Source organism: Maylandia zebra, linkage group LG11, assembly GCF_041146795.1.
Source record: "Maylandia zebra isolate NMK-2024a linkage group LG11, Mzebra_GT3a, whole genome shotgun sequence".
Lineage (NCBI taxonomy): Eukaryota > Metazoa > Chordata > Actinopteri > Cichliformes > Cichlidae > Maylandia > Maylandia zebra.
In genome coordinates this window covers 35988239-36013568 of record NC_135177.1, presented here as the reverse complement: position 1 = coordinate 36013568, position 25330 = coordinate 35988239, and the positions used below count along the sequence as shown (strand labels likewise).

Genomic DNA, 25330 nt, shown 5'->3' with positions numbered 1-25330 from the left:
CTATGGGGACTGACTTGTATTTTGTGCCATTGCCAAACGGCCATTAGAGGAACTGCAGTTTTTGGCACTTCCACACACAGCAGCACATATGATTACGTGGCATGTCGAGTCATGACTACCTGAACAATGAAAGAACTTTTCTATCAGCACCAAGTGACATGCTTGAGACTGAGAGTCTTTTTTCAAGAAAACACAGCATGTTTTGGGGGGGTTTTCAGGGTTTTTCAGTGATGGACAGATATTGAGATTGTGGCCTCCATGATTTTCTTCCATGATTTGTTTTCATGGTCTGATCTAGAAAAATGCATTTAGCTCAAAATATTATTCAACTAGTTCAAAAATACTCACCTGAATAAATGACAGGTGGACAAAAATGTTTTCAAAGTATAAATTATAACCACACAATCTCACTACCTCACTGTAAGTTAATAAAATCATGCACATTCATACCTCGGGGGGAATTTAAAAGCATCACGCCACCAACTGCATGACGTCGGACTGTGGGAGGAAGTCAGGCAGCGAGAACGCGCTAACTCCACACAGAAAGGCCTCGGCCAGACGCTGGATTTAAACCAGGAACCTTCTTGCTTCAGAAGTGCTAAACATCGTGCTGCCATGCAGCTCTTGGTGTGGAGGTTATAATTTATAATGTATGCTTTAAAAAAAGAAAAGCATTATTAAAAGCTTTAAGCTGTCTTATCGTGGTATTCTTTTACCTGTTGTCACTATTCCAACTGATGATGATGTTTTTGACCACAATCATCAGTCTCTGCAACATCTGTGCACCTGTCAGGTTTTCAGAATGCTGACGTGGTACATCGTATTGGGACAAAGTTTCACCAGTGGCACTTTAAACTGCTTCATCCTAATTTAAGTATGGCTTTCTGACCTTATTTAAATGCCCATCAGACACTCAGGATTCATGTTATTCATGTTTAAACATTTCACCTGCTTCTAGACTCCTTTAAATAAGAGAAGGAGAGAGAGAGAGAACAAAGGAGCAGTTTGTGAGAGCGAGTGAGCATGAAGGCAGAGATGATACTTCACTTTAGATACTGCTGCATTATTGAATGTAATTTTGTGTTTAAGAACAAATCTTTTAACACTGAATGTTGAATCACGGTTCTTCTCCTGCTCTCTTTCACCCTTTTCTGTAACTACTGAATCTATCTAATAAAGATAGAAAGGCGATAGAAATTGTCTTTAAAAATGCATCGAATCAGCCTGAGAAGCTTCAGTGACTCAGTCATTATGAAAAGTTATCAGGAGTTATGGTTTCTACTTAACAACACTAAATGGTACTTTAATTATTAGATTCTTAATGCTGCTCGAGCAGTTTGTGCAGTCGTGTATTGAGACATTCATTCATGTTTAGCGAGGATGTGTAGAACCGCTGCTTTGGTTGCCATTGTCTTGGCTTCCGTTGCAAATATAAGGAACCGTGGATTTGCTTTTAACCAGGATATTTGCTCCGATGCACACATAGAACAAGAAGTCTCTGTTAGTCAGGCATCTGAAATTGAAATGAACTGTGCAATCATCACCGGCACTGACTGGTCATGTTCACAGAATAAAAGCAGGAAGGGCAGTGGAATAGCAATGAGCGGTTATTTCCCAGCCAATTAAACAAATGACTGTTTTCATGATTAATGGACTCATTGTTTAATCTTTAAAATGACACAATTATGAGAGAAGGCTCTTTCATCTAAACATGTCTAATCATCACATTTAAGAAGCTGGAATCAGCAAAAATATAGTTGTTATGAGGGGGTAGCTATGGAAACAGGCAAGTTTTAAGCATGTTTCTTGTGACATCACTCACTTTTCAGGTAAGAGTTTTTTACTTTAAAGTCAAGCATGTAAATACACCAAAGTACAAATCGTTACAGTAGTTATACAATAAATAATTGGGAAGCGTATCTGTAACCGGAAGGTTGCCGGTTCGATCCCCGGGCTCTCTGTCCTGGTCAAGACACTTCACCTACTGACTACTGGTGATGGCCAGAGGGGCCGATGGCGCGATATGGCAGCCTGGCTTCTGTCAGTCTGCCCCAGGGCAGCTGTGGCTACACCTGTAGCTGCCTCCACCAGTGTGTGAATGTGAGAGTGAATGAATAGTGGCATTGTAAAGCGCTTTGGGTGCCTTGAAAAGCGCTATATAAATGCAATCCATTATTATTATTATTATTTATGAGGTTGAAGTTTTTCCCATCAATGCTTTTTGGGATGTAACTGCCTGTGAAAAGTATTAAAAGAAGTATTAAGCTGCATATTTAGGAGCTGTTGTTAAAGAGTTACATCTAACATATAAAGAACATCGTATCATCATCCTTAAAGTGCTCTGGATGACAGTACAACCCAGTGCGGCCCTCACCCAGTTGCCAAGGGTAATTATTTGAAGCTGTGAGTAAAGGAGGTCTTTAAAGGTTATTGTCTCATTAATGGGATGTTGGGAGTATCCGAGCAGTAGAAGCATTTTCCCTCCCTTTATTTCTTTTCTCTCTCTCTGTTCAGGTGCTGGGCCTCCGGCCGATCGGACAGTGGTGATTGACGAATACAGGTACCTGTCTCAAAAGCTGTTTGCAGCCGTGTCCGTCTTCGCCGGCCTCGGCATCCTGCTCGGCATCGTCTGTCTAACCTTCAACATCTATAACGGGAATGTCCGGTGAGTCCTCGAACACTCGACATCCACATAGCCTGAAATATTCTCCCCTCGTAGTCTTCGCTTATTATTTTGCATTCACTGTCGTTCTGTTTATCTTGCTTTGAGTTTTTTTGGAGAGGTCATTGTATAAGCTGCTTCTCCTGCACAAGCCTTTTACTTGTTTACTTTGGATTCAAGTGTGTGTCAGTGAAAGTGTGTTTGAATATAAATGAGTGCCTTTGTGAGCACACCAGACATTTTTAAATAACTGTATGTTTTACTCTAAAACTCAACAGAAAAATTATGCTCCAACAATTTTGAGACTTAATTCGATTTTTAAATAAATCCAAAATGTTATAGTGTCAGCTTTTCAAGTGTAGTAATTATTTTGTTTTCATGCTTTACTTAATTATTTGTTTTTAGGTTTTAAAGACTGTTAATGCCACAAAGTTTGGATCTTGAAATTAGCTGTGGTTAAGTCACGCAAGGAAAATCTTCCTTTTAAGATGGAGTTACAGATGAAATGGTCAAACAGCCGAAACTAATGAGGACCGACAGAGTCATGTCTCAAAGATTCAAGAGACAGCTTTGTTACACAAAAGTCATCTGTTTGGATAAAAATCTGTGAAGTCAGAGGAAATCAGATCTTGTAACAACCTCCTGCTGCTCACAGAGACCTCATCACTCACTGTGTTTGCACTCCAAGCGTGACTTTGAGTTTTTCTTGGATTTAAAACAGAGCTCAAAATAATTCTCAGAGATCTTCTTCTCCTTTGAGGTTAATGTAAATGAATGGCATGCTGTGTCTCCAGTTTGGGCATGGCTTTTTTTGCTATCTTGCTGCTGGTTTCATTGTCACAGCTTAAACGTAGCTCTAGAGCAAATGCAAATAAATTCACTTTAAAAAAAACTGCCTTTTGAACTAGGATTTATGAGCTTAATACATGTCTGTGAAGCCAGTGGAGGATATCTCTGAGGTCTCTTTAACATAGTATTTTTATGTTTGACCTGGGTCAAAGTGATTTACAGTCCCACAAGTCCACAAGCTTATCAGGAGATTTACTTATTTATTTTTTTCTTTGGAAAGCTGGAGAGGTTTGTTCTTCTGAGGATCTCTGGCTGACTCGAGTGTGCCAATCAGGCCCTCCTCCACCTTTGATTATATTTCAAAGACAATTTCACCACGGGCTGCTTTCAGCAGCCAAAACAGTGCGAGTCAGATCAAATCAAATATATTCAGTAAGATGTTTTCACAAAACAGGTTTGCACCAGCTGCCTTGTTAGGAGACAAAACTCCAAAATCAATCCACCTTAAAACAACGAATGAGTCAAAAGCAATCACAGACGAGAAATCCAACGAACTGAATCTGACACGTCTGACCTTTCGATGTCTCAGCTGCAGCTACAATAAAGTTCAGCAAATGTTTGACCTTCCAGGTGATTTCACACCTGTAGTTCAGTTAATTTGGTTCGCCTCAAACGGAGAAACAGATGTTTGCTCTTCAGCTGCGTTTATAGAGCAGGAAAAAGTGACTCAGATCTGGGTTTTTTCACTGAGCTGAATTTTAGAGCGTACAAAAACCACAAACAACAAACATGAGCTGCAATAATGCCATATAAACACCTGGGGAGTGAAGTGCTCAGCGCATCATGGGAAGTCCCCCAAAAGCACATCCATCTAGCGGCATGACTAAAGGATGGTTCAAGGTCGCCTGATCCACCCCCAACTATAAGCTTTTTTTTTTTAAAAAGGGACATTTTGAAGCCTGCTCTTAAAAGCAGAGGGTGTCTGTCTCCTGAACCTGAACTGGGAGTCGGTTGCACAGGAGAGGGACCTGGAAGCTGAAGGCTCTGCCTCCCATTTTAATTTGAGAAACTCTAAGAACACAAGTAGACCTGCAGTCTGAGAGCAAAGTGCTCTATTAGGATAAAATGGTACTATGAAGTTATGGTGTTGGCTAATCATTCAGCACTTTGAGCACAAGGAGAAGGAATTCAATTTAACAGTGAGCCAATAAAGAGAAGCTAATAAACGAGACGTATAATCTCTCTTTCAGTTCAGCTCCTAGGACCACTGGATAATAAGGAATTACACTAGTCCAGCCTTCCCAAATGCAGAGTGGTGTGAACAGCACAGATCACATGGACTCATTCCATTCAGACCATTTAGATGTGCATCTTTAATCTGAGCAGTCAAAATGGACTTTATGTGATCAGCCATGAGAATCCCGTGGAGGCACTTACATGTATAGTTAACATCTTCATCCCTGAAACACCCTGTACTGGCTTCAAGCAATATTTGTTACGAGAAAAAAAAAAAAACAGAACCATTTTTCAAAGGTCAAAGAGGCCATCTTATAAACATGGATGTAGTATTTGCCATGCTTTATTTCTGTTGCTTCAAATAAAGCTGCAAAGCATTCAGAGTTTGGGCGAAATTATAGTTTAAGATAGTTTAAAGCAGCGGTCCCCAACCTTTTTTGCACCACGGACCGGTTTATGCCCGACAATATTTTCACAGACCGGCCTTTAAGGTGTCGCGGATAAATACAACAAAATAAAACCAGTACCGGTACCAAAAAAAAGAAGATTTATTCATAACACACGTGAAAAGACCCAGGAAAACCGAGTAAACGATAAAAACGATAACAAAATAACGCTGAAAACCGATAAAAACCCTGAAAAGCAGACATTTCACACCTGAGCCTCAACTCTCGCGGCCCGGTACCAAATGACTCACGGACCAGTACCGGTCCGAGACCCGGGGGTTGGGGACCACTGGTTTAAAGGACATAGGTCTTAAAGCTGAAGCGCCTGCATTCTTTTTCATATATTCCACCCTCGCTGAAAAAAGCTTCCAGTAGAATCGAGAGAGAACAGCCCTCAGCTCATTGACTCTTTGACCTCAGTAAACACTTGGCTGATGACTTTATGCGCTCAATCGCAACTTTCAGGATATAAAAAAATCAACATGGAGTACATTTTATAACGCTTTGGTAATTATTACAGTCAGGAAGGAGAATTAGCCAATGAGCTTCCTGCATCCTTGGTCTCACAGTCAGATCCATCTGTTGTCATGTTTGGTTTTGAAATACAGTCAGATTAAAGTTTATTCTCAGACTCAGTGTCACAGTGGCTGCACACATTTTTATATATAGTGTATGTTCCAGTAACTTACTGCTGTGAGGTTGGCATGTACTTGGTAGTTTACAGTTTTCACCTGAAGTAAAGTCATTATTGTGTTTTCTGGAACCTTTCAAACATCGTCCAACGAACTGATTCTGCTTTCAGGAAAGAGACTGAAAAGCTACTGATTTTCAGTGTTTTCTTGCTCTGAGCACCACAAGGCAAATACAATTTATTTCCATTACATTCATCGGAAGGCAGACATCTCTACACGATCTCCAATACTGGGAAACACAGCACTACAGGCAACAGGAAAAATACTTATATTTGATTAGTGGTTAACATTTCTTGTAAGGGATTTGCATCCTGAAACCCTGGATATTTGTTTCATTGGTTCTGGCCCAGTTCTGGTTGGCACAGGCTTTTTTTAAGCAAACGACAAAGTCATACTGACTCATTAAATGGGTAATTTTGCATTAGCACAGGATACAGAAACCAAATTGTGGTGACTGACAGCAGGCTGTGCAGCACTCTAATGCTTCTGATCTATATATTTATGCTCCCTGGTGTCACATACATCACATACTGTTATCGTGTGAGAGCAGTCATGCAGAGATAAAAATCGAGCACAGAAGGGGAAAAAAATGACAGTTTTTCTTCCAACACTGGCCTCAATCAATCATAATTCAAAGCAGCAGTTCAACGCTGTGCATAATAAAAGGAGAAAGCAACACTTCATGTCAGAGAATAACCCCCGCAGCACCTCATACGTCAATGGTATATAACAGACTGAAAGGTTACTTCAGATGTTCTAGCATTCGTTAGCGAGTCAGAGAGTGTACACGTGAATGTATGTTTGTATGCGCTCTACATGAGTGTGGAGCTGTGCTGTAAATAAGCAGTGCGGCCCCCCGGGGATGTGCAAGGGCAGGTCAATGGGATAAAAGAGTCAAACGTGCACACTCTGCTGCAGGAGATCGGCAGCCTGAGCAGAATATATTAAAAACTCTTAAATTGAAACTAAATCTCTTCTTGGGAACATTATAATGCTGAGAAGGTCCCTGGAGGAATTTAAATAAACACATTGTCTTGAACAGAGAGAAATCACTGTGCCTGTTTTTTCTTCTTGATTGTCCATTTAGCTCCTGTCTCTTCTCCCACACTCACTATCGTTTTTAAATATGACTGCTGCAGCTGCAGTGCAGAGGCAAAACTTTCATCTGATTTTTCAAAGCAGGGTGTAGACCACGGAGAGCTTAAAGACACTGTGCAGCTTCCAGAAAACTATTGTTATTAGTCGTATTCAGCAGTGTTGCCTGCATTTGGGTGCAGCTTATGCTCACATGCAGTGTGTGTGCTAGCACCGATTACACTATCCTACTCTTAGGCTCCACTGTTTTATATTGACTACTGGATGCCATGTATGTTGTATAACTGGGAAACCAACAAATGCAGAAATGGTAAAAAGAAAGTACTCCAGGTTTTTCATACCATAATAAAAGTCATGTGGTCCTTAGCAGGTCTTAAAATGAGGTAAATCCAGCCTCAGATCCACTACAAAGTACACATGTACTGCTTCCATAGGAATTCTGATAATCAAATTACATGTATAGAAACCCCAGTGAAGAACGAGTCAGTCCACAGGCTTATGGAGGCGACCAAGAGAACCTTTTTAATTCAGTTAAATTATTTTGTAGCACCAAAGCACAACAGCAGTTGGCTGAAACCTCCTAGGACCTGGCGTCTACACATGCAGACATCACATTCTGGGTTGTCTAGACCACACTACTAAATTTTGCTCTACAAGGGCCTGATATACACTTACGAGGACATTATGCTGCCACTGTTCTATCAAAATTTAAAACGAATGAGCTCATATGTGGATATCAGGCCCTTGGAGCGCAAAATTTGGTAAAAAGATAATTCTTTGTTTTTACATTCATCAGGTCCCAATCAGCCGAAATAGCAAAGAGAAATTAAATATGCATGTCATGAAAGAGTTCGGGTCTTAGGAGGTTATTGTACTTTATATTGTAAGGTACAAGACCCTACAGTAATACAAAGAAAACCCCATCAATCAAACAATCCCTTTTGAGCAAGCACATGGCAACAGTGGGAAGGAAAAACTCCCTTTTAACAGGAAGAAACATCCAGCGGAACCAGGCTCAGAGATGGGCGGCCGTCTGCCGTGACCGGTAGGGGGCGAGGGGAGGAAGACGGGACAAAAGCCATGCTGTGGAGGGAAGATCTGAGTTTTTAAGCTGAACAGTCTGTTCACACACTGGCAATAAAAAGTGTTTACTTCATGAAAGAGAGGTAAATAGTGCACCTCCACGGGGAATGTTTGCTACTGTGGCAAATGTTAAACTCTGTTTAGAAGGTTATTGAATTAAATCCCCTCAACTAAATCAGACAGTACTCAACTGTTAGATTTTTACAGGTATCTGTGATCCCTAGGAAGTGAGTCATTCTCTCTTTGGCAATCTTTCCTGTGAAGATACAGCAAGAAAACACCCTGACCTTTTGTGTTTGTGTGTTTGTGATAAAAACCTCTACAAAGCAGACTAATGATTTTTCCTGTATTTTATCCATCTAATGCCGTGCACACAACAAATAACCTTTTTTTCTTTGTGGCTGTATGGTGAAAAAATGCCTCACCTAAAATTGTCCTCTTGCACTGCTCACAGAAGATAGGACGTCGCCTTCTGTCTGCACTAATTAGACTAATGAGTGCCAATCACACATCAAAGGAGATGCCCGGGGAGGAAGAGTGTTTCTATATTTGGACCTTCTCAGTGTGATGAACACGCCAGGAGACCGTCCAAACAAGCAAATCAGGATGATAACATTTTAATTTAAAAAAACCTACAAAAAAAGGATGAGCTTTCTTGGAGCTCGCAACAAAACAATTATCGCCTGCTTACAAATTCATTGAATCTACCTTTAAGCTGAAACATGTTTTTTCTTATTGTGTTTTTTTTCTCTTTATTTGTGTTCCTGTGTGAATCTGTTACAATTTCAGGTACATCCAGAACTCACAGCCCTACCTGAACAACATGACAGCAGTGGGCTGCATGATGGCGCTCGCTGCTGTGTTCCCGCTGGGGATTGATGGTCACCACGTCCAGAAGTCTCAGTTCCCCGTCGTCTGCCAGGTAACAAAGAAAACGACACAGGGAGGGAAGGGCAAGTAGTAGCCAGAAGTGAAGAGGAGTAATCGTGTTATTGTAGCTACAAATATATTTTTCTAGTGATGTGATACCAGTAGCTGAGAACTTGATAAGCATCAACAAGACACATTATTGGACTGAAAAATGAGGCCAAAAACTTTCTTGAGTGGCTCCAAAAGTAAAACAATCCTCATGGACTTTAAATGCCCAACTTTATATCAGAAGTGCACAAAAGTAGCTCAGGACTCTATAGTTAATTTACAGCTTCATAACTGTATGTGTGAGGGGTGCAGGGGATATATATTTTTAATGTTCCTTTTATTAAGGCTTAAAGTTCACGTGTGCTTTGACAGACGGGTCGATGTTTCCTCTAGAAGCTGTTACACTTCTCCTCAGCTCACTGGAGTTGCAGGATTGAAGTGTTTGAGGGTGCTTTGCATTGTTGCTTCTTTTTAGAGCAGACCAGTAATTTGGGTTACCGTGCGTGTAATTTTTAATAACAGAGCTTCCAAGAATGTGCTCTATTTTTGGTGAGTGAAATTCTGTTTTAATGTGTGATACTTTTCCAGGTGATGTACTCAGGGAGGAGTGAAAAGTGAAACCAACATGAAGTGGTTTTTTTCTTCAGGCCCTGTGTGTTCTTGTTAAAAAGGGGGGAAAAAATCACTCATCTTCCTCACAAAATGAACTGAGTCTCACCTCCTTCAGTCAGAGACATCGATAGAGGAACAGGTGATAAACGTATGGACAGAATAAAAAACAATCAATAAAAACAAAATTCAGCTGGGATGCTATAGTTAATCCAACACATCACCCTGCTAGCATAAAAATTACTTGGTTGGTTTAAGAATATTTTAATTCTGATTGTTGATAACAATGTGAAACTAGTTAGTAGGTTAGTAGTGTCAGGACACGGCCACTTTATTTGGCACACCTGTTTAACTGTTCACTAAGACAAATATCTAATAAGCCAATCATGTGGCAGCAGTGCATAGCCAAGGTGACCTGCTGAAGTTCAGACTGAGCATCAGAAAGGTTGTTGGTGCCAGATGGACTGGTCTGTGTTTCACAAACTGCTGATCTACGGGGATTTTCCTACATAATGTCTTAGATTAGAACTTAGATAGAACTTTATTAATCCCTCGGGTGGGTTCCTCTGGGAAATTCGATTTCCAAAAAAGCACAGCACCGACAGAAGTTACAGAGTTATACACACACACACACACACACACACACACACACACACACACATATATATAAATACAGAGACAATATAAATAAAATATACGAAGGGGATAAATAGAATAAATAGGAATAAAAATACAAGTGAATTGCACATTTCAAGTATTGAGTCTATTGCACCGTTGACTATTTACAAAAGTATTGCACAAAAGGTATTGCACAGTGAGGTGAAGAGGCACTACAGCTTAGTTGTTCCCCCCTCCTTTGTCCTCCTGTTTCCCCTCCCTCTCCCCTCCAGAGAGGAGTTAAACAGTCTGATGGCGTGTGGGACAAAGGAGTTTTTAAGTCTGTTAGTTCTTGTCTTGGGGAGAAGCAACCTGTCACTGAACAGACTCTTCTGGTTGTTAATGGCCGTGTGCAGAGGATGCCCAGCATTGTCCATAATGTCCATCAGTTCCTTTAATGTCCTTTTCTCTGCCACTGTCACCAGAGTGTCCAGCTTCATGCCGACCACAGAGCTAGCCCTCCTGATCAGTTTCTCCAGCCTGGATGAGTCCTTCTTTGCTGTGCTGCTCCCCCAGCACACCACAGCATAGAAAAGTACTCCAGCAACCACCGACTGGTAAAACATCCTCAGGAGCTTCCTGCAGATGTTAAAAGACCTCAGCCTCCTGAGGAAGTACAGTCGGCTTTGGGCTTTTTTATACAGGTGCTCTGTGTTGCATGACCAGTCCAGTTTATTGTCCACCCACAGCCCGAGGTACTTGTACTTGTTGACCACCTCCACCTCCTCCCCCTCTATCTGAACCGGTAAGGTTTGTAAGGTTTACAAAATGTTCTGAAAAAGAGAAAACTCAGTGAGCAGCAGTTCTCTGGGTGAAAATGCCTTGATGATGCCAGAGGTCAGAGGAGAATGGCCAGACTCCTTGGAGCTGATAGGAAGGCAACGTAGACTCGAATCGCTACAATCAAGTTACGTGGAAAAGCATCTCTGGATGCACAACACATCGAATTGAACAGAATCCCAGTAGAACAGGGCACAGTCCATTTATCAGTCTCACGGCTTGTGCAAAGAACCCTTCCAGCATCCTGGTGGTTCTCCAGCTGATGCTCCTGTACCTCTTGCCAGACGGCAGGAGGGAGAACAGGCCATGGGAGGGGTGGTGGGGGTCTCTGATGATGGAGATAGCTCTGCGTATGCAGCGCTGTTTGTAGATCTCCTCCAGTGATGAGAGAGGGGCACCAACAATCCTCCTGGCAGTCTTAACTATCCTATTAAGTTAACGCTTCTCGCAGGACTTGCAGCTGCCAAACCAAGCTGTAAAACCTTGTGTCAGGATGTTTTCAATGGTGCCTCTGTAGAAAGTTGTGAGGTGAAGTGTGGAGAGTCCTGCTTTTCTGAGGGAGTACGAAAGGGAGGATGACAGAAGAGCTCTGAGATTTAATGCATGCACAGCAGCGGCTGAGAACAAGGCGGCAAGAAGATGATTGGACTAGAGCAATGATGTCAGCACCGAGTTTGACAGCGCGGGAAAGCGAAAGTGATTTAAATAATAGACTAGCAGCAGATGAGTGATTACAGATCTGCATTAATCTTGCGTACAAGCTTCATAGTGGAAAAACGTCGCTTGCTCTGAGAAGGTAGTTTCAGAATTTGGTAAAAACAACATGAAAGCATGGATCCATTTGGTGTCGTATCAACAGTTCAGGCTGTCGGTGGTGTAAAGGTGTGCTAATATTTTCTTACTGGGGAAGCGGTCACCAGATCGATCCAGTCAGTGCAATAGAGCACCTTTGTGCTGTGGTGGAACAGGAGATTCACATCATGGATGTGCAGCCAACAAATCTTTTTTAACTGAGTGATGCTGTCGTGTCAGTATGGTCCAAAACCTCAGAGGAACGTTTCAGGCTCGCTTGTTGAATCAATGCCATGAAGAATTGAAACCAACCTGTTACCAGCAAGGTGTAACTAATTAAATGGCCTGCAGGTATTTTCTCTGTCTTTGAGGATCAAGGGGGAAAAAAACACTTTTTGTCCAGAAGACGGTTTTTGTTATACAGTGCAAGTGGACTAATAACGTGCTCTTTGGGTGTGCATGTGTTATTTTTGTTGAATTACCTTTCACAGGTTATAAATAGGGTGTCACATGGTTTAAATAGCTTTTCCCTCTCTTGTTTCAGCATTTAATTAAAGTTGTCATGTTGCTGCGTGCACACAGGGAAGTGAATTACACAGATATAGTTTTAGTGGCTCAGGGGGTTGGGAAGCATATCTGTAACCGGAAGGTTGCCGGTTCGATCCCCGGGCTCTCTGTCCTGGTCGTTGTGTCCTTGGGCAAGACACTTTACCCTACTTGCCTACTGGTGTTGGCCAGAGGGGCCGATGGCGCGATATGGCAGCCTCGCTTCTGTCAGTCTGCCCCAGAGCAGCTGTGGCTACAACTGTAGCTGCCTCCACCAGTGTGTGGATGTGAGAGTGAATGAATAGTGGCATTGTAAAGCGCTTTGGGTGCCTTGAAAAGCGCTATATAAATCCAATCCATTATTAGTCCCAGATCCTCCAGGATCCTCTTTGGAAAGTTTTACATAGTTTCTGGAAACATGAATTGGAAGTGACTGGTCCAGCTGCATGAGCTCTCAAATCAGGATTGTTTATATGCATCTGTTTAACACATTTGCTTATGTTTTTGCACTTTTCAGATACAGCTGTCAGGTTTAGTAAAGCTCTACCCTTCTGTGAAATTGTGTCTACTTTAAGCAAGCCCACGTTTAGGTGTCATGACGCACGGACAGCTGTGATATTCGTCGCCTGTGGCACGCGCACACCTGCAAACCAGACAGCAGTCAGCTCAGGGTTTTGATCGTGCTTATTTAGCGCATGAAAGACGACCAAAGTTTAAACACTGTCAAAATTCATTAAGCGTTTGAAATGATTTTGGCATTCGTTGTTGCGGCCACGACTTTCTGGGTGTCGGGATGGCACAGACGATGGGATCCCAGCGCTAATGAGGAGTGGGAGTATGTCTCTGTCACCCATGTCGAGCCTTTGTGTAGCAGGCGGAGATTTCCATTTCTGTCGCTTCTCTGCTCTTTGTCCCTGTCCAGTTATTCCCTCTCATGCTTTGTTCTGCCTCTCTCTTGCACTCTGCCTCTGACCTTCTTCTCCTTTTTTCTGTTCCTGCAATCTCGCCATCTCTTGGGATTCATATTATCTCTCCCCTACTATTGCCCGCTCTCTGCATCTCACCTTGTCATCTATCTTTTTTGCACCCCATACTTTACTCTCCCACTCTCCCCTTATATATCTATCAGTGTGTCTGTCTACCCCCATTCTCTCATTCTCCTTTTTTCTTTTGTTCATCTCACCCTCTCTGCTACTCTCCTCTTGCTGGTGCTTTATATTGTAAAATAAATACCCTACAATCAAGCTAGCACTTGGTGACAGTGGGAAGAAAAAACTTCCCTTTAACAGGAAGAAAACCGATAGACTGCAACAGCAATCTGGTTTATATGTTTGTGTACTTGAACACAAAGTTGCAACTATTTCACATTTTTCCAACAGACTGGGATTCTTCTGTGGTTCTAGTTGGTAAGTTTAATACTGGTCATAGTGTTTAAGCTGCTCTGTGCTATGCTCGAGATAGGGCTGCTCGATTATGGCAAAAATGATAATCAGGATTATTTTCACTGAAATTGAGATCTCGATTATTTGACGATATTTATTTAACAATAACAATGTGTTGAATAATGACTTTAAAAAATAATATAAAATAGTGTGCAAATACTGATAACAGTGCAAATGTTTGCAATATAAAAAATAAATGAAAAATGTAAACATCTATGTTTAGTGAACTTTGCAGTGTTGCTCTGTGGTGCAGCTACGACACCGTAGCAAAGTTTACACACTGTGTCTACTTGACCCACGTCTGACTCCACGAACCCATAATGTTTCCACACCACTGAAGTTTTTTTTACCTGTCTTTTCAACCAACGGCAGTCACTCTCCTCTCCAAATTACTTCTGCTTAGCTTTCCGAGCTTCCCTCGGGTCCTCTTAATCAGCGGTCCCCAACCCCCGGGCCTTGGACCGGTACCGGTCCGTCAGTCTTTGGTACCGGGCCGCGAGAGTTGAGGCTCAGGTGTGAAATGTATGCTTTTCAGGGTTTTTATCGGTTTTCAGCGTTATTTTGTTATCGTTTTTATCGTTTACTCGGTTTTCCTGGGTCTTTTCATGTGTGTTATGAATAAATTTTCTTTTTTTCGGTACCAGTACTAGTTTTATTTTGTTGTATTTATCCGCGACACCTTAAAGGCCGGTCCATGAAAATATTGTCGGGCATAAACCGGTCCGTGGCGCAAAAAAGGTTGGAGACTGCTGGTGTAGGGGGCTTTCCTCTCAACACTGCTGGAGATTCATTCACAATTAAAGGCAGTGTGGCTACCGCAGCACCCTGCAGAGGCACACTGACCTCTCTGGTTTGAGCTGGATGGAAGCATCATTACTCTGAAAGCAGAACAATGAACAAAAACAGCAACTGTAGGCTCAGTGACGGCTGTTTGAGCTGTTTTCAAACATTATGGAAACCTAAAAGGTGCATCTGGATCTGACATTAGCCATATTAGTCCTTAAGCTTTCCCGAGTACAAAATCTGCGTGATACTCGGTTGCGTCAGCGCGAATAACTAAAATAGACAAATATAAATAAAATAACGCTCTAAAAGTAAGTGGGACTATTTCCTTTAAGTACTATGTGAAAAAGGACTAGTTTGATTATAATTCTGAGGTGATTATCTCAAGCGGCATCAGATCCTGTGACCTCCACCATTACCGACCTAAACCCAGCTGAGATGGGATGAACTGAAGCGCAGAGTGAAGGAAGAGCAGTCAATAAGTGGTCTATGTATGAAAACTTCTGTTTGGAAATGTTCATTAAGCTAGTTAAGAGAGTGAAGAGTGCAAAGATTACACTAAAAATTGGCTGCTTCAAAGAATCTCTTTGAAGTTTTTTCTTTTTAACTTGTGATATAATTCAAATGTGCTGCTCAATAGCTTTTTTCTTAAAGTGTATAAAATCTAAAAGTAATGAAAAACCTGTGAATGAGTAAACATGTCCAAACTTTGCCGTATCCTTGAATAAAGGTATTTTAAAATGAAAATCCTCTCCTCGAGCCTAATCCTCTCATTCCTCCTTCTCTACTCCACTTTTGCTCCTCTCTGTTCTCCTGCAGTTCCGCCTGTGGCTCCTCGGCCTCGGCTTTAGCCTGGCGTACGGCAGCATGTTCACCAAGATCTGGTGGGTCCACACCCTCTTCACCAAGAAGGATGAGAAGAAGGAGAAGAAGAAGGTGAGCAGGATGGAGGCGGAGAGGAATCGAGGGCGGTTGGGATTAGCCTCTCGGGCATCTCCGGAGAGCAGAGAAAGGATGGGATGGCGGGCACAGGCCACGCGGCGTGTGTGGCACCGGCTGATAAAAAAGTTCTTTAAAAAAAACTGTGCAGCCTTCGTAGTAACATAAGCTTCTGAGGGGCGAGCGTTGCATCATCCACTAGCAGAGAGCACGGATAAGGGTTGGACACACACTGATACAGATACTGTACACGTAAAGCACACATGGAGACGAAAGAGTCTGAGCTCCCGATTCCCTCGTCATCACATTTGTTTGCATGCTGGAGCAGAGTTTGTATCTAGTTCTGTGTTTGTGTTAGTTTTTACCCTCTTTAAAGATAGTGTATCCTGCAGCCAGTAAGATATTGCCAGTCTGTGATGTGTTGTGGGAATTTCTAAGACCTAATCAGAAGAATAAGAGATTAAGCCATTTATGGAATATTTATGAATATGGATGAGTATTAAAGTTCAATGCAGAAATCCAGCCTTCGGGGCTTTATTATTTGAGCCAAAGCAGAACGAATCAGGTTGACTTTCAGTTCTCTTCCTGTCCACAGAAGGGCAATTTGCCAGAGAGCTCAGTGAGAGTATTTAAAGAAACTTTCACAAATGGAGGGGACAATGGGCGCTTTTCAAGTCATTTTTCATGCAACTCAAGTGAAGAGGCGGCCCAGGACTGTGTAATGTGTTTTCTTCTTTATTTTATTCTTCAGTTTTGGTTGTTCCACGCTTGAATGGCTGTTACAATGTTGGAGGTGCTGTGCGTGAGCCAGCATGGCTGAAGTTAAAAAAAAAAAGCTGGAGAGAGGGGGGAGCAAAGTGGGAAAGCTCATTTTTGTTGCTTGTTTTTCGGTTACGGCTTTATTGCTTCCATTATAGCTCAAGTAAAGAATAATAGAATTGATAGCGCTCGCTTCCACACGAAAGCAGTGTCATCTCAGTTTGTATAAACGATGATTTCAGGTGCAAATACGGGCTCTGTAGCCGCACACAAACTCCTGCTGCTTCTGAAAACGCACACTCTGTCAAGACACACATTCGGAGAGACAATTCGTGCCCAGTCATCCAGAAATCACAAGGACGCCTGTCGCATTATTTGTCCTGGTAGTTTGTCTTTGTTTGCGGACCAGCTCGTGATGCCCTTGGATAGTGATGACTCTTGTGTTTCTGTTTGTGTGTCTCTGTCTCCGACTCACACAGCAACACTTGGAGCCGTGGAAACTCTACGCAACGGTCGGGGTGCTGCTGGCTATCGACTTCCTGTCACTCATGATCTGGCAGATTGTGGATCCTCTGCACATTACTAAGGAGGTAGAGTACTAGAGACAGATGAGATCATTTGTGTGTCACCGCCCGTTTGCACAGACTGTGCAGCCACAGCCATCAGTCAGAAACGCAGTAATGAGACGCTCGGTCGCGACTGAAGAATTGTTCTTTCATTTGGATTCATCTTGACTCAAAGAGCACAGTTTGAACCAGGGATAAATATCATGTTTAAGCGCAGATGAGCAGTAGCACTGGAACACTGATATTTAGGACTTTTATATATTTATCCCGGGAGGAGACGCAAATCCTTTGGGAGTTACACCAGGGAGGGCATCCGGTGTAAAAACCTGTCAAATCAAACCGGCTCAGCTACCTGCTGAATAAGGGAGCAGCCAAATGTAGCCGTTATATGTTGATCTGTGCTTGATGTCTGTTAAAAGCACAGGTTACCCTGTGGCATCTCTATTGTGAGCAAGTTTATCCCTGCCTCTCTGTAGGATCGTATGTTTTAACCACCTTTATTCAAGAAGGACTAAAAACTTGTACCCATTTTATTCTTCATACTCTAAATGATGAGCAGCATGCCGTTTTGCTGTTTTGCATACACTACAACAAAGTAAAGTATTGCTGCCGTTGCTGTGGTCTTGTACTACGTTCACATTATGAACAATAACTTTAGAAAATGGACACGCGGGCCGGTGCGATTGATGCTAAGCCGCTGTTCAAGTGTTGTAAGAATCATAACTGTGCGCTTGTGATTGGGTCACCCATCATGCTTTGTTTCTTCATACCAACGGCTTCCATTAAATTGTAATAGTACTTTAAACACACCATTAGTATATTTTAAAAAATGGTTCTGTCTGTTTGAATCTTCAGGCTTGCTCATTTTCAGCTCTTACAGTTTAGGAAAAAAAATCATTTTTTCCCTGTAGTGAAGGGATATGGAGTATTTTTTCACTACAGAGTATACAGAGAAATAGATGTGGTGCCTGTAACATCATACAGTAGTTATTTTGAATCTTTGACACGAGCGTTATGACTCTGACATAGAAACACTGCAAGGTGCCCTGTGTTACCTGCTGAGCACTACACAGCAGTCAGTCAGTCTGTGTTGAAGTTAGCAGCTAAAAACTGAGGGATATTCCTTAAAATATGTAGCTGACCAAAGTTAAAGTTCAACATAGAGAGGGAACGCTGGAAAACCTGCAGCATAAAGAGATGGCTACATATTCCTTTGCTGCTTTTTATCCCCTTAGTGTCCAAATTCAGTTAATGCTTCTATGTTTTGTGTTTTTTGATATCATAATGAGCCATTTTGATGTGTCACAGTGGGGAAAAATGAAACATTGCTGAACTCACTTTGAGCTCAGAACACATTGATAATGGATGATGTGATACTTGCTTATCCACACCAGCTTGAAGAGATATTAGTTGAAGGACAGTTTGGCTGTTTGCTTTGATTTGAAATCTATTAAAATTAAAGTCCAATAACTGGCAATTTTAAAAAAATCTATATTCAAGTTTTACTTTATTTCCAAACTGAATAGTGGCATAACAAGCTTTCTGGTAACCAATTGAATTTCTTTTAGGTCTCTTTTTATTCTCTGTTAACCTCTGAGAGAAATATCTGGCTCTTTGGCTGCTAAATGAGCTACTATATTCACTAGCTAGTTACTAACTGTGCACAGTGGGCTTTTGCAGCTTTCTTGCTAAAAACGGCTGCCTGCTGCAGCTGAAAACAATGCTTTGAGAGCTGCGGCGAGTAAAAACACTGGGGCAAAATACGCTGTAAAACAGAGAAACTGCAGTGTGTGTTTGTCACTGTGAGTCACCCCTTTCATAAAACGAAAACGCACGCAGGTAAATCACTGCTAACATGAAAATTCTGATTTGAAACCACTGCAATGATGGGAAAATTGCAAGTGCTCTCCTCTGCTTCTTTTTACCACTTCACACTTTCTACTCCGCGAAATGATCTGCATTTCAAGAGGAAGAGATCATTTGGAAGATAAGACCAAAATTTATTGCGGAAACGTGAGCATGCAAATTAAAGTTATTTTGGTTAGACTCCAATGAGATGAAACATCACAGAGCAGAGCCACAGATGAAGGGAGGAGATTGGAGTGGATGAGAGCAGGGATGTTGAAACTGAGTAAGAGATGATTTTGTCTGTGTAGGAAAAAACGGAAGTGACCAAGACGAGCCGGAGCAGCAGGAATAGCTCGCATCCAGACAAACAGAGACAGAACGTTCTGTTTAAAACCTGCGCAAAGCCCTAAACTCTCATGTTAGTCCTCATTTGTGTCCTCACCACAGGGAACCTTTGACACGAGTTACAGTGGGTTTTTGTAGTGTTGCCATAGAGTGCATATACAAATGGACAGCTCACCAGCTCTCATCCCAAAGTACAAAAGTAAAGCCAAAATATAACTGAAATAGTTACCATCATTTTGCATTGGAAATGCCCAAAAGTCAGCACAGTAGCCCAACCGGCTTCTGGAATGTCCTTCGTTGTCAAAGAACTAGCTTCATGCTAACTGTTTTCTAGACAAATGTTATTAGCTTCAAGCTTTTTGTCTTCTGCACCTACATGCATAATAATACATTGTCCTTGATACCTTGTCTCCACCCACGGTTACAGCTGTGCAAACTCTGGTTGCAAATTAAGTCATTAGTGCAAGGTGGCAGCGTCCTTCTCTCCACATTTTGCCTTTTGTTCTTATTGCCATTGTTTGTGGGTGTTGCACCAAGCAGCAGCTTCTGTAGCCAAAAAGCAAAGCCAAGACAGTGATGCCAAAAATGGGAAAGCAGTCCCTCAAAGTGTCGCTTGAGACTAGCTCCAAGCAGCACGCAAAATGAGCCCAGTAGATTCTTATTATTAAATATTACTAAGACATGCGGACATATGATGGACATTTTGAGTGATAGGAGATGCTACTAGCCGGTGTCTTCAACTCAGCTAATAATAGAGTCACAGACATGTTTTTAGTGTTGGCGCCATTTGAATATTTTTTTTATTTTAATGGCATCCAGCATGGTCCTCCTGGCTGCTCTGATAAACATGGCACAGGGGAAAGCACCAACTGTGAGGCATTAAAATGCAGAGTTCACAAATCAGCGATCATGATCTCTAAATTCATCTTTCATATGCAGTCCGTGTCTTGCAGATTAGGAATGGTGTTTGTGCTGAGACAGGGTGGTGACCCACACAGCAAAAGCAAACTGACTTTATCTCTTTAGCCTCATTTAGTAGAAAATGAATGTCAGTGTTCAGGAATCGAGACACAGATGTTATTATTGTGTCTTCGGACAGTCTTCCATTTAAATTTTATGTCCTGAATACAGTCCAAATCAGATTAAGATGAGAACACCAGGATACTCAAATGCACGCAAACATACTCATTAAGCACTTTCGTCCTCAGTCGGGAGCAAGCGATTTACAAACCTGCACCACAGTGGATGTAATTACAGTCAAATCTTACATTTGGTGGACTTTTAAAATGCTCATATTTCATATTTATTGGATGTCTGATATCCTTTTAATTCAGTGATCTATATCTGCCTGTCGGGAAGGCCCTATTTACCCGAGGGGATCGGTCGCTGAGGCTTATACTTACTGTGCAATTTTGCCCATGCTACTGTTTCATAGTTTCTTATTATCTCCCCCTCTCTGTCTTCTCGCTCCCTTTCCCTTTCTCACTCTCATCCTTCCATCCCTTTTTCCTTTTCCATTGTCTGCCGTGTGAGTAGAAGTTCACTAAGGAGGCTCCTAAAGAAGATTTGGATGTCCTGATTCAGCCCCTGCTGGAGCACTGCAGCTCAAAGAAGATGAACACGTGGCTCGGTATCTGTCCTCTCTTAACAATCTGTCTCCCTATTCTGCTTCACCCTCCTCTGGTTTTGAGTATCTTTGTGACACGCGGACATATGCGCACACACGTCACTGCCGCTCACTCAGAATTTAACAGGTCTCATATCACAGCCCTCGTATCCCTCAGCCCCCGCCGCCCCTTACATTTGAGTCCTCTTTTCTCTCCTGCTTTACTCCCTCTTTGCTTTTTGTCGGCCCACGCAGTCCCTCTCTCTGTCTGTCTTGCTGCTATCTTTCTTAGTGTGGCAGCTCTTATGAAAGTATAATGGTGCTGAAATTCAAATAATGTGGGTCACAAACTGGGCCATTGCCCCATAGCATTTCCCTTCTCTGGGAAGAAAAGATGGTGCTTTAATATCAGGCGGTGTAAAGAAACAATGGACAGTCTGAATAAGTGTTGAATTTTACTCAGTCACCGATTCTCTTTTCTCTCCGACTCTGACTGGATTTCTTTGTATCCAGCATATTTTTCTCTTCAGTATCTATTGTATCAACATTTTTGACTTTACATCTGTGCAGTGTTTTTACTCCTCAAAGGCCACATTGAATTTATCACCAGCACTTGGTGTTAAGTCAGCATGAGCCCAAAATTTGTAAAACATCCATAAATATCTCAGTTATTTTGCATTAAATATACATAAAATGTATTTGAGACACAAACTAAAATAAGACCGGGGGACTAAAGGCCTTTATCGATGTGTAGCTGGTGATTGATTGACTTCTGCAAGTCTCTTCATATGTTGACATCCCCAGAGAGTCCAAAGCTGTCTCACTCTCACACTGTTGTCACATTTTAACACACACTAGTGTCACTTTCCACCATAAACCGTACACATGTCATGATACAATTTTACCAGGTGAGAAAGCCCAACTAATCGTTTAAAGTCCTCATAAGAAAATCCATGACTTTCATACAGCAGTATGAAGTTTAAGGCTTGTCTGGGACTTTTTTGTTTCATGATTTTAGGTCTCAGTCACACAGGTCTAGAGACCAGGAGGCAGGAAAAGCAAAGACATTGAGTTTATTCGCCCAGCCTTCATGATTATAGCAAATTCCATTAAATTCATCCAAATCGGAGTAGAATTAATCAGTCATTCAAAATGTGATTGACCAAGAAGAGGCTACCCTTGTACCTCAAGCTAGCTTGCATAGCTAAAAAAGAAAGATCTTACTCTGGTAGAAAAGGTCAAAAACGGCTCTTGTAGCCCCCACAATGCAACACAACCTTGCTTGCAAAAGCTAAATCTGAGATATCAGGGTCACAGATTTGCCTCCAGAGGCATTACGCGGCTGTTTTTACAGGATATGTGATGCTTCCTGTTACTAGTAAATTTGCTGTAACATATACAATTCATGGAGAGCTGACTTTAAAATTAATGGAAGCAGTCATGTCACTATGATGGTATCCTGCAGTGGTATCTAATGGCATACAAGCAAAAGCAAAAACATTCAGGGAAACCAAATCCACAACTACAACTTATCACGTCAGCAGTAAAGACCTAAAGGGTGTGCCAAGCTCAGGGACTGTGATGGACACTGATCGATCTTACCCGGCGGGTGGATCTTTGTCTCCAAAATAGACGGACCAGATTTCAGACATTATTTGGATAAACTGGCCAAATATTCAGGATTTAAGTGGCTACTCTCTCGCCTGAAACAATATTAAAATTTAATGACATAATAGCAATCCAAGGACAAAAATTACAACAGCCTCAAGGCCTTCTGTCTCTTATGTTGCTGCTGATCTGAATGAAGCCCATCAACAACCCCCCAGTTTCTCCTCCCACCTCAGCATCCTGGAGACGTTCCACGGCATGTGCTCTTTTTTTCTCTACCTGTCACATTTCAGCATCTCCTTAGCATCCACTTTGAGAAATATATACAAAATAGTCTTTGTGGCTTCAAAAGCCAAAACTCTTTACTGACAGTTTTCTTGGCCTAAAAAAACACGACTAAGGTTTGAGGATGTTTTACCTTTACACACGTGTGTTAATGTTAGGTGGACAAATTTGTATTGCATTAATCATGAAAACTCCAAATGATTTTGTTTTAAACATTTTATTCATTAGTTTTCATTTGGTTCATATTTTAATAGCTTTCATTATTTTCTCCGTAGTTACTACCGGGTAAAGGTTATTCTTTACGTTTGTGCCTACAGCACTGGCAAAGGGACAAAACTTGTTGGTTTATGGTAACGGCCTGTAAAAAGTGATTCATTTCAGACTTTCAATAAATGAATAAATAAAAGACATAAACAGGTAAACAACACAAAATGAAAATAAACAAGAAGAACAGCAGCTGCAAACTGCAAACTTAAGAATTGCCTAATAATAAAGAATCCATTTCCAAACACCATCTGTGTCTGAAAAGCAGCAAATGACACAGAGAAACTTCCATTTTTCCACCAGTTTCACTTGATAACAGACTATCTCGCTGTGTCGCTTACACAATTTCAGGGCATTTTGATGTGAAATTGGTCTTTTGGAAATGAGGAGTTTTGCTTCCAATATCTCAGAATTTAGAGGGAACACAGTGTATATGTGACACTTTACAGGGCTATAACTATAATTCAGCATCAGACTGTCCTGACAGCGTGTGCGTGACACTTTCAGGTAGCCTGCTATTGTTCCAAAGTATTTCATTTATGGAGAAGGGACGTGTCCCAAGCAGGGGCGCAATTCCCAGGGGGGTTAGGGGGGTTATGACACCCCAATAATCAGACCCAACCAATATGGTCCCGAGCTGTCATGTTTCACATGTTTGCAGATAGTCTGTGATTTTGTTCATAATATGAATGTGTTCATCTGTTTAGGTTTCTTCAGTCATGTAGTCGTTTATTGAGTGCGTGACCGAACGAACACGCGTGAGATTATGTTCACCAGGAGAATCTTACACTCGAACCGAAATGAAGATTGACTCTCAGAAGCTAATGACCAAACTTATAGCCCCCATGACATCCCAGGAGTCCTACTGTTGGCCCTAACTGTCCCTCATAGTGTTGCATTTATTTAATGCACATGCACATATCCCAGAGTGCAGGGAGACACTAAAGAGTCATTTGGTGATGGCTAGTATTTTAAGCTGTATAGCAACACCATCACACCCTGATTAACACCTAAAGCCTGCATTATGTTCCCTGTAATGATAATACTTTTTTTTTATCTCTAACTGCTGCTCCTCTGCTGGCTTCCAGAAGCTAGCCAATGAGTAGCAATTGGGCTTTTAGGGAGGAGCTAAAACTGCTTGTTACAGCTCTTCAGCTGAAGAGCTGCATAGCAGGCAGTATGAATATAAATAATTTTTGGGTGTGTGTGATTCAGGAAAAACTGCTGAGTCTTAACATAAAAATGGAAATCAGCATCATATTTAATATTAATATTTTATATATTATATAAATATTTGCACTTTAAACAACTGCCTGCGTTGCATAATGCGGCTGCTCATCTGTACTCACCTCCATCGCCTCACCGTTCTCTCTCTTCCTCTCTTTTCCTTTAGGTGTGGTTTACGGCTACAAGGGTCTGCTGCTGCTGCTGGGCATTTTTCTGGCATATGAGACCAAGTCTGTCTCCACAGAAAAAATCAATGACCATCGGGCCGTGGGGATGGCTATTTACAACGTTGCTGTGAGTCCGTAAAGAAACAGCTCCATCATGCCTAAGCCCATTTCTGGGTGCGGCGGTTTAAATTTTTACAGCTGTCTTGCTTTTGTAGGATGTGGAATAACAAAGTGGCAATAAGTATGGTTTTTATTACTCCGTAGCACAAAATGCCCGCAGTATATCAGCGGGGAGTTAATCAATGCCAGTGGTCCATGATTACTTTGGAGCTGAGATTTTTTTTTGCCTTCCAGAAGTTACTTTCCTGCTCGTTCAGCCAGGTAGCTTGGCCAGCTCTCGAGAGGCAATACGTTACAGGTTCTGGTCGTTTATAAAAGTTAATGTCACAGGTAATTTAAAGGAACTCGGCATAACTTGTGATCAGCGATACGTACATCCCTTAAGTAAACTGCAGGCATCACTCTTTAGCATGCAGGATGTGCTTGTACTGTGGCGTGAAAACTAATATTATTCAAAGCAGTGACAGCATACACAAGATCACAATTATATTATGCTAGCTTCTGCAAAAAAACAAGTGAGAAGGGGCCGCTGACTTACAGGGAGGCAGGGGAGGTAGACGGGCTTGTTCCAGACAGAGGAAGAACCGAGGGATGACATAAGATAAATAAGGATTATTATGAATGGTCCTGGAATAAGAATACAGCACTGAAAATGAGCACGATTGGTCCATATTAGGCTTGTATTAGTTGCCCATACATGACTACAATGCTTTGTGTACACCTACAGTTGGGAGTAAATCTTTAATTCAAATTTTAGAGTCAATTTAGATTCAACAAGGAAGTTAATATTCATCTTGATCTGGGATTTATATATATGTGTATATATGTATGTTTTTCTCTTAAATTCAGAGCCCCTATTGCATTTCTATCCAAATCATTCTGCTGCCAGCTCCAGGTGCTGCCTCATCGTACCTGCGCTGCTATGATACTCTTATTTCAAGTCTTGTTTGCAAAGTGCAAACTCAAAGACATTTCACGGTGAAGTAAATGTTAAATGAAATCAAAAGAATACAAAGCAGACTGTTACTGCGCAGCACTCAGATGCAAGCCAACCTTATCAGAGTGC

The 25330-nt window shown here is 41.7% G+C and overlaps 1 protein-coding gene across 5 annotated transcripts in view; it reads left to right on the top strand.

Annotated features, from left to right (window-relative positions):
* The window catches only part of LOC112431247 (gamma-aminobutyric acid type B receptor subunit 1), a 129435-nt gene that overhangs the window by 95341 nt on the left and 8764 nt on the right, over window positions 1-25330 (top strand). For all 5 annotated transcript variants that reach the window (XM_076890283.1, XM_076890278.1, XM_076890279.1 and 2 more), the window contains 6 exons: window positions 2515-2665; window positions 8793-8925; window positions 15350-15466; window positions 16708-16818; window positions 20524-20617; window positions 24144-24271. In XM_076890283.1, coding sequence (XP_076746398.1) covers window positions 2515-2665; window positions 8793-8925; window positions 15350-15466; window positions 16708-16818; window positions 20524-20617; window positions 24144-24271 — 734 coding nt within the window. The remainder of the gene's footprint in view (window positions 1-2514; window positions 2666-8792; window positions 8926-15349; window positions 15467-16707; window positions 16819-20523; window positions 20618-24143; window positions 24272-25330) is intronic.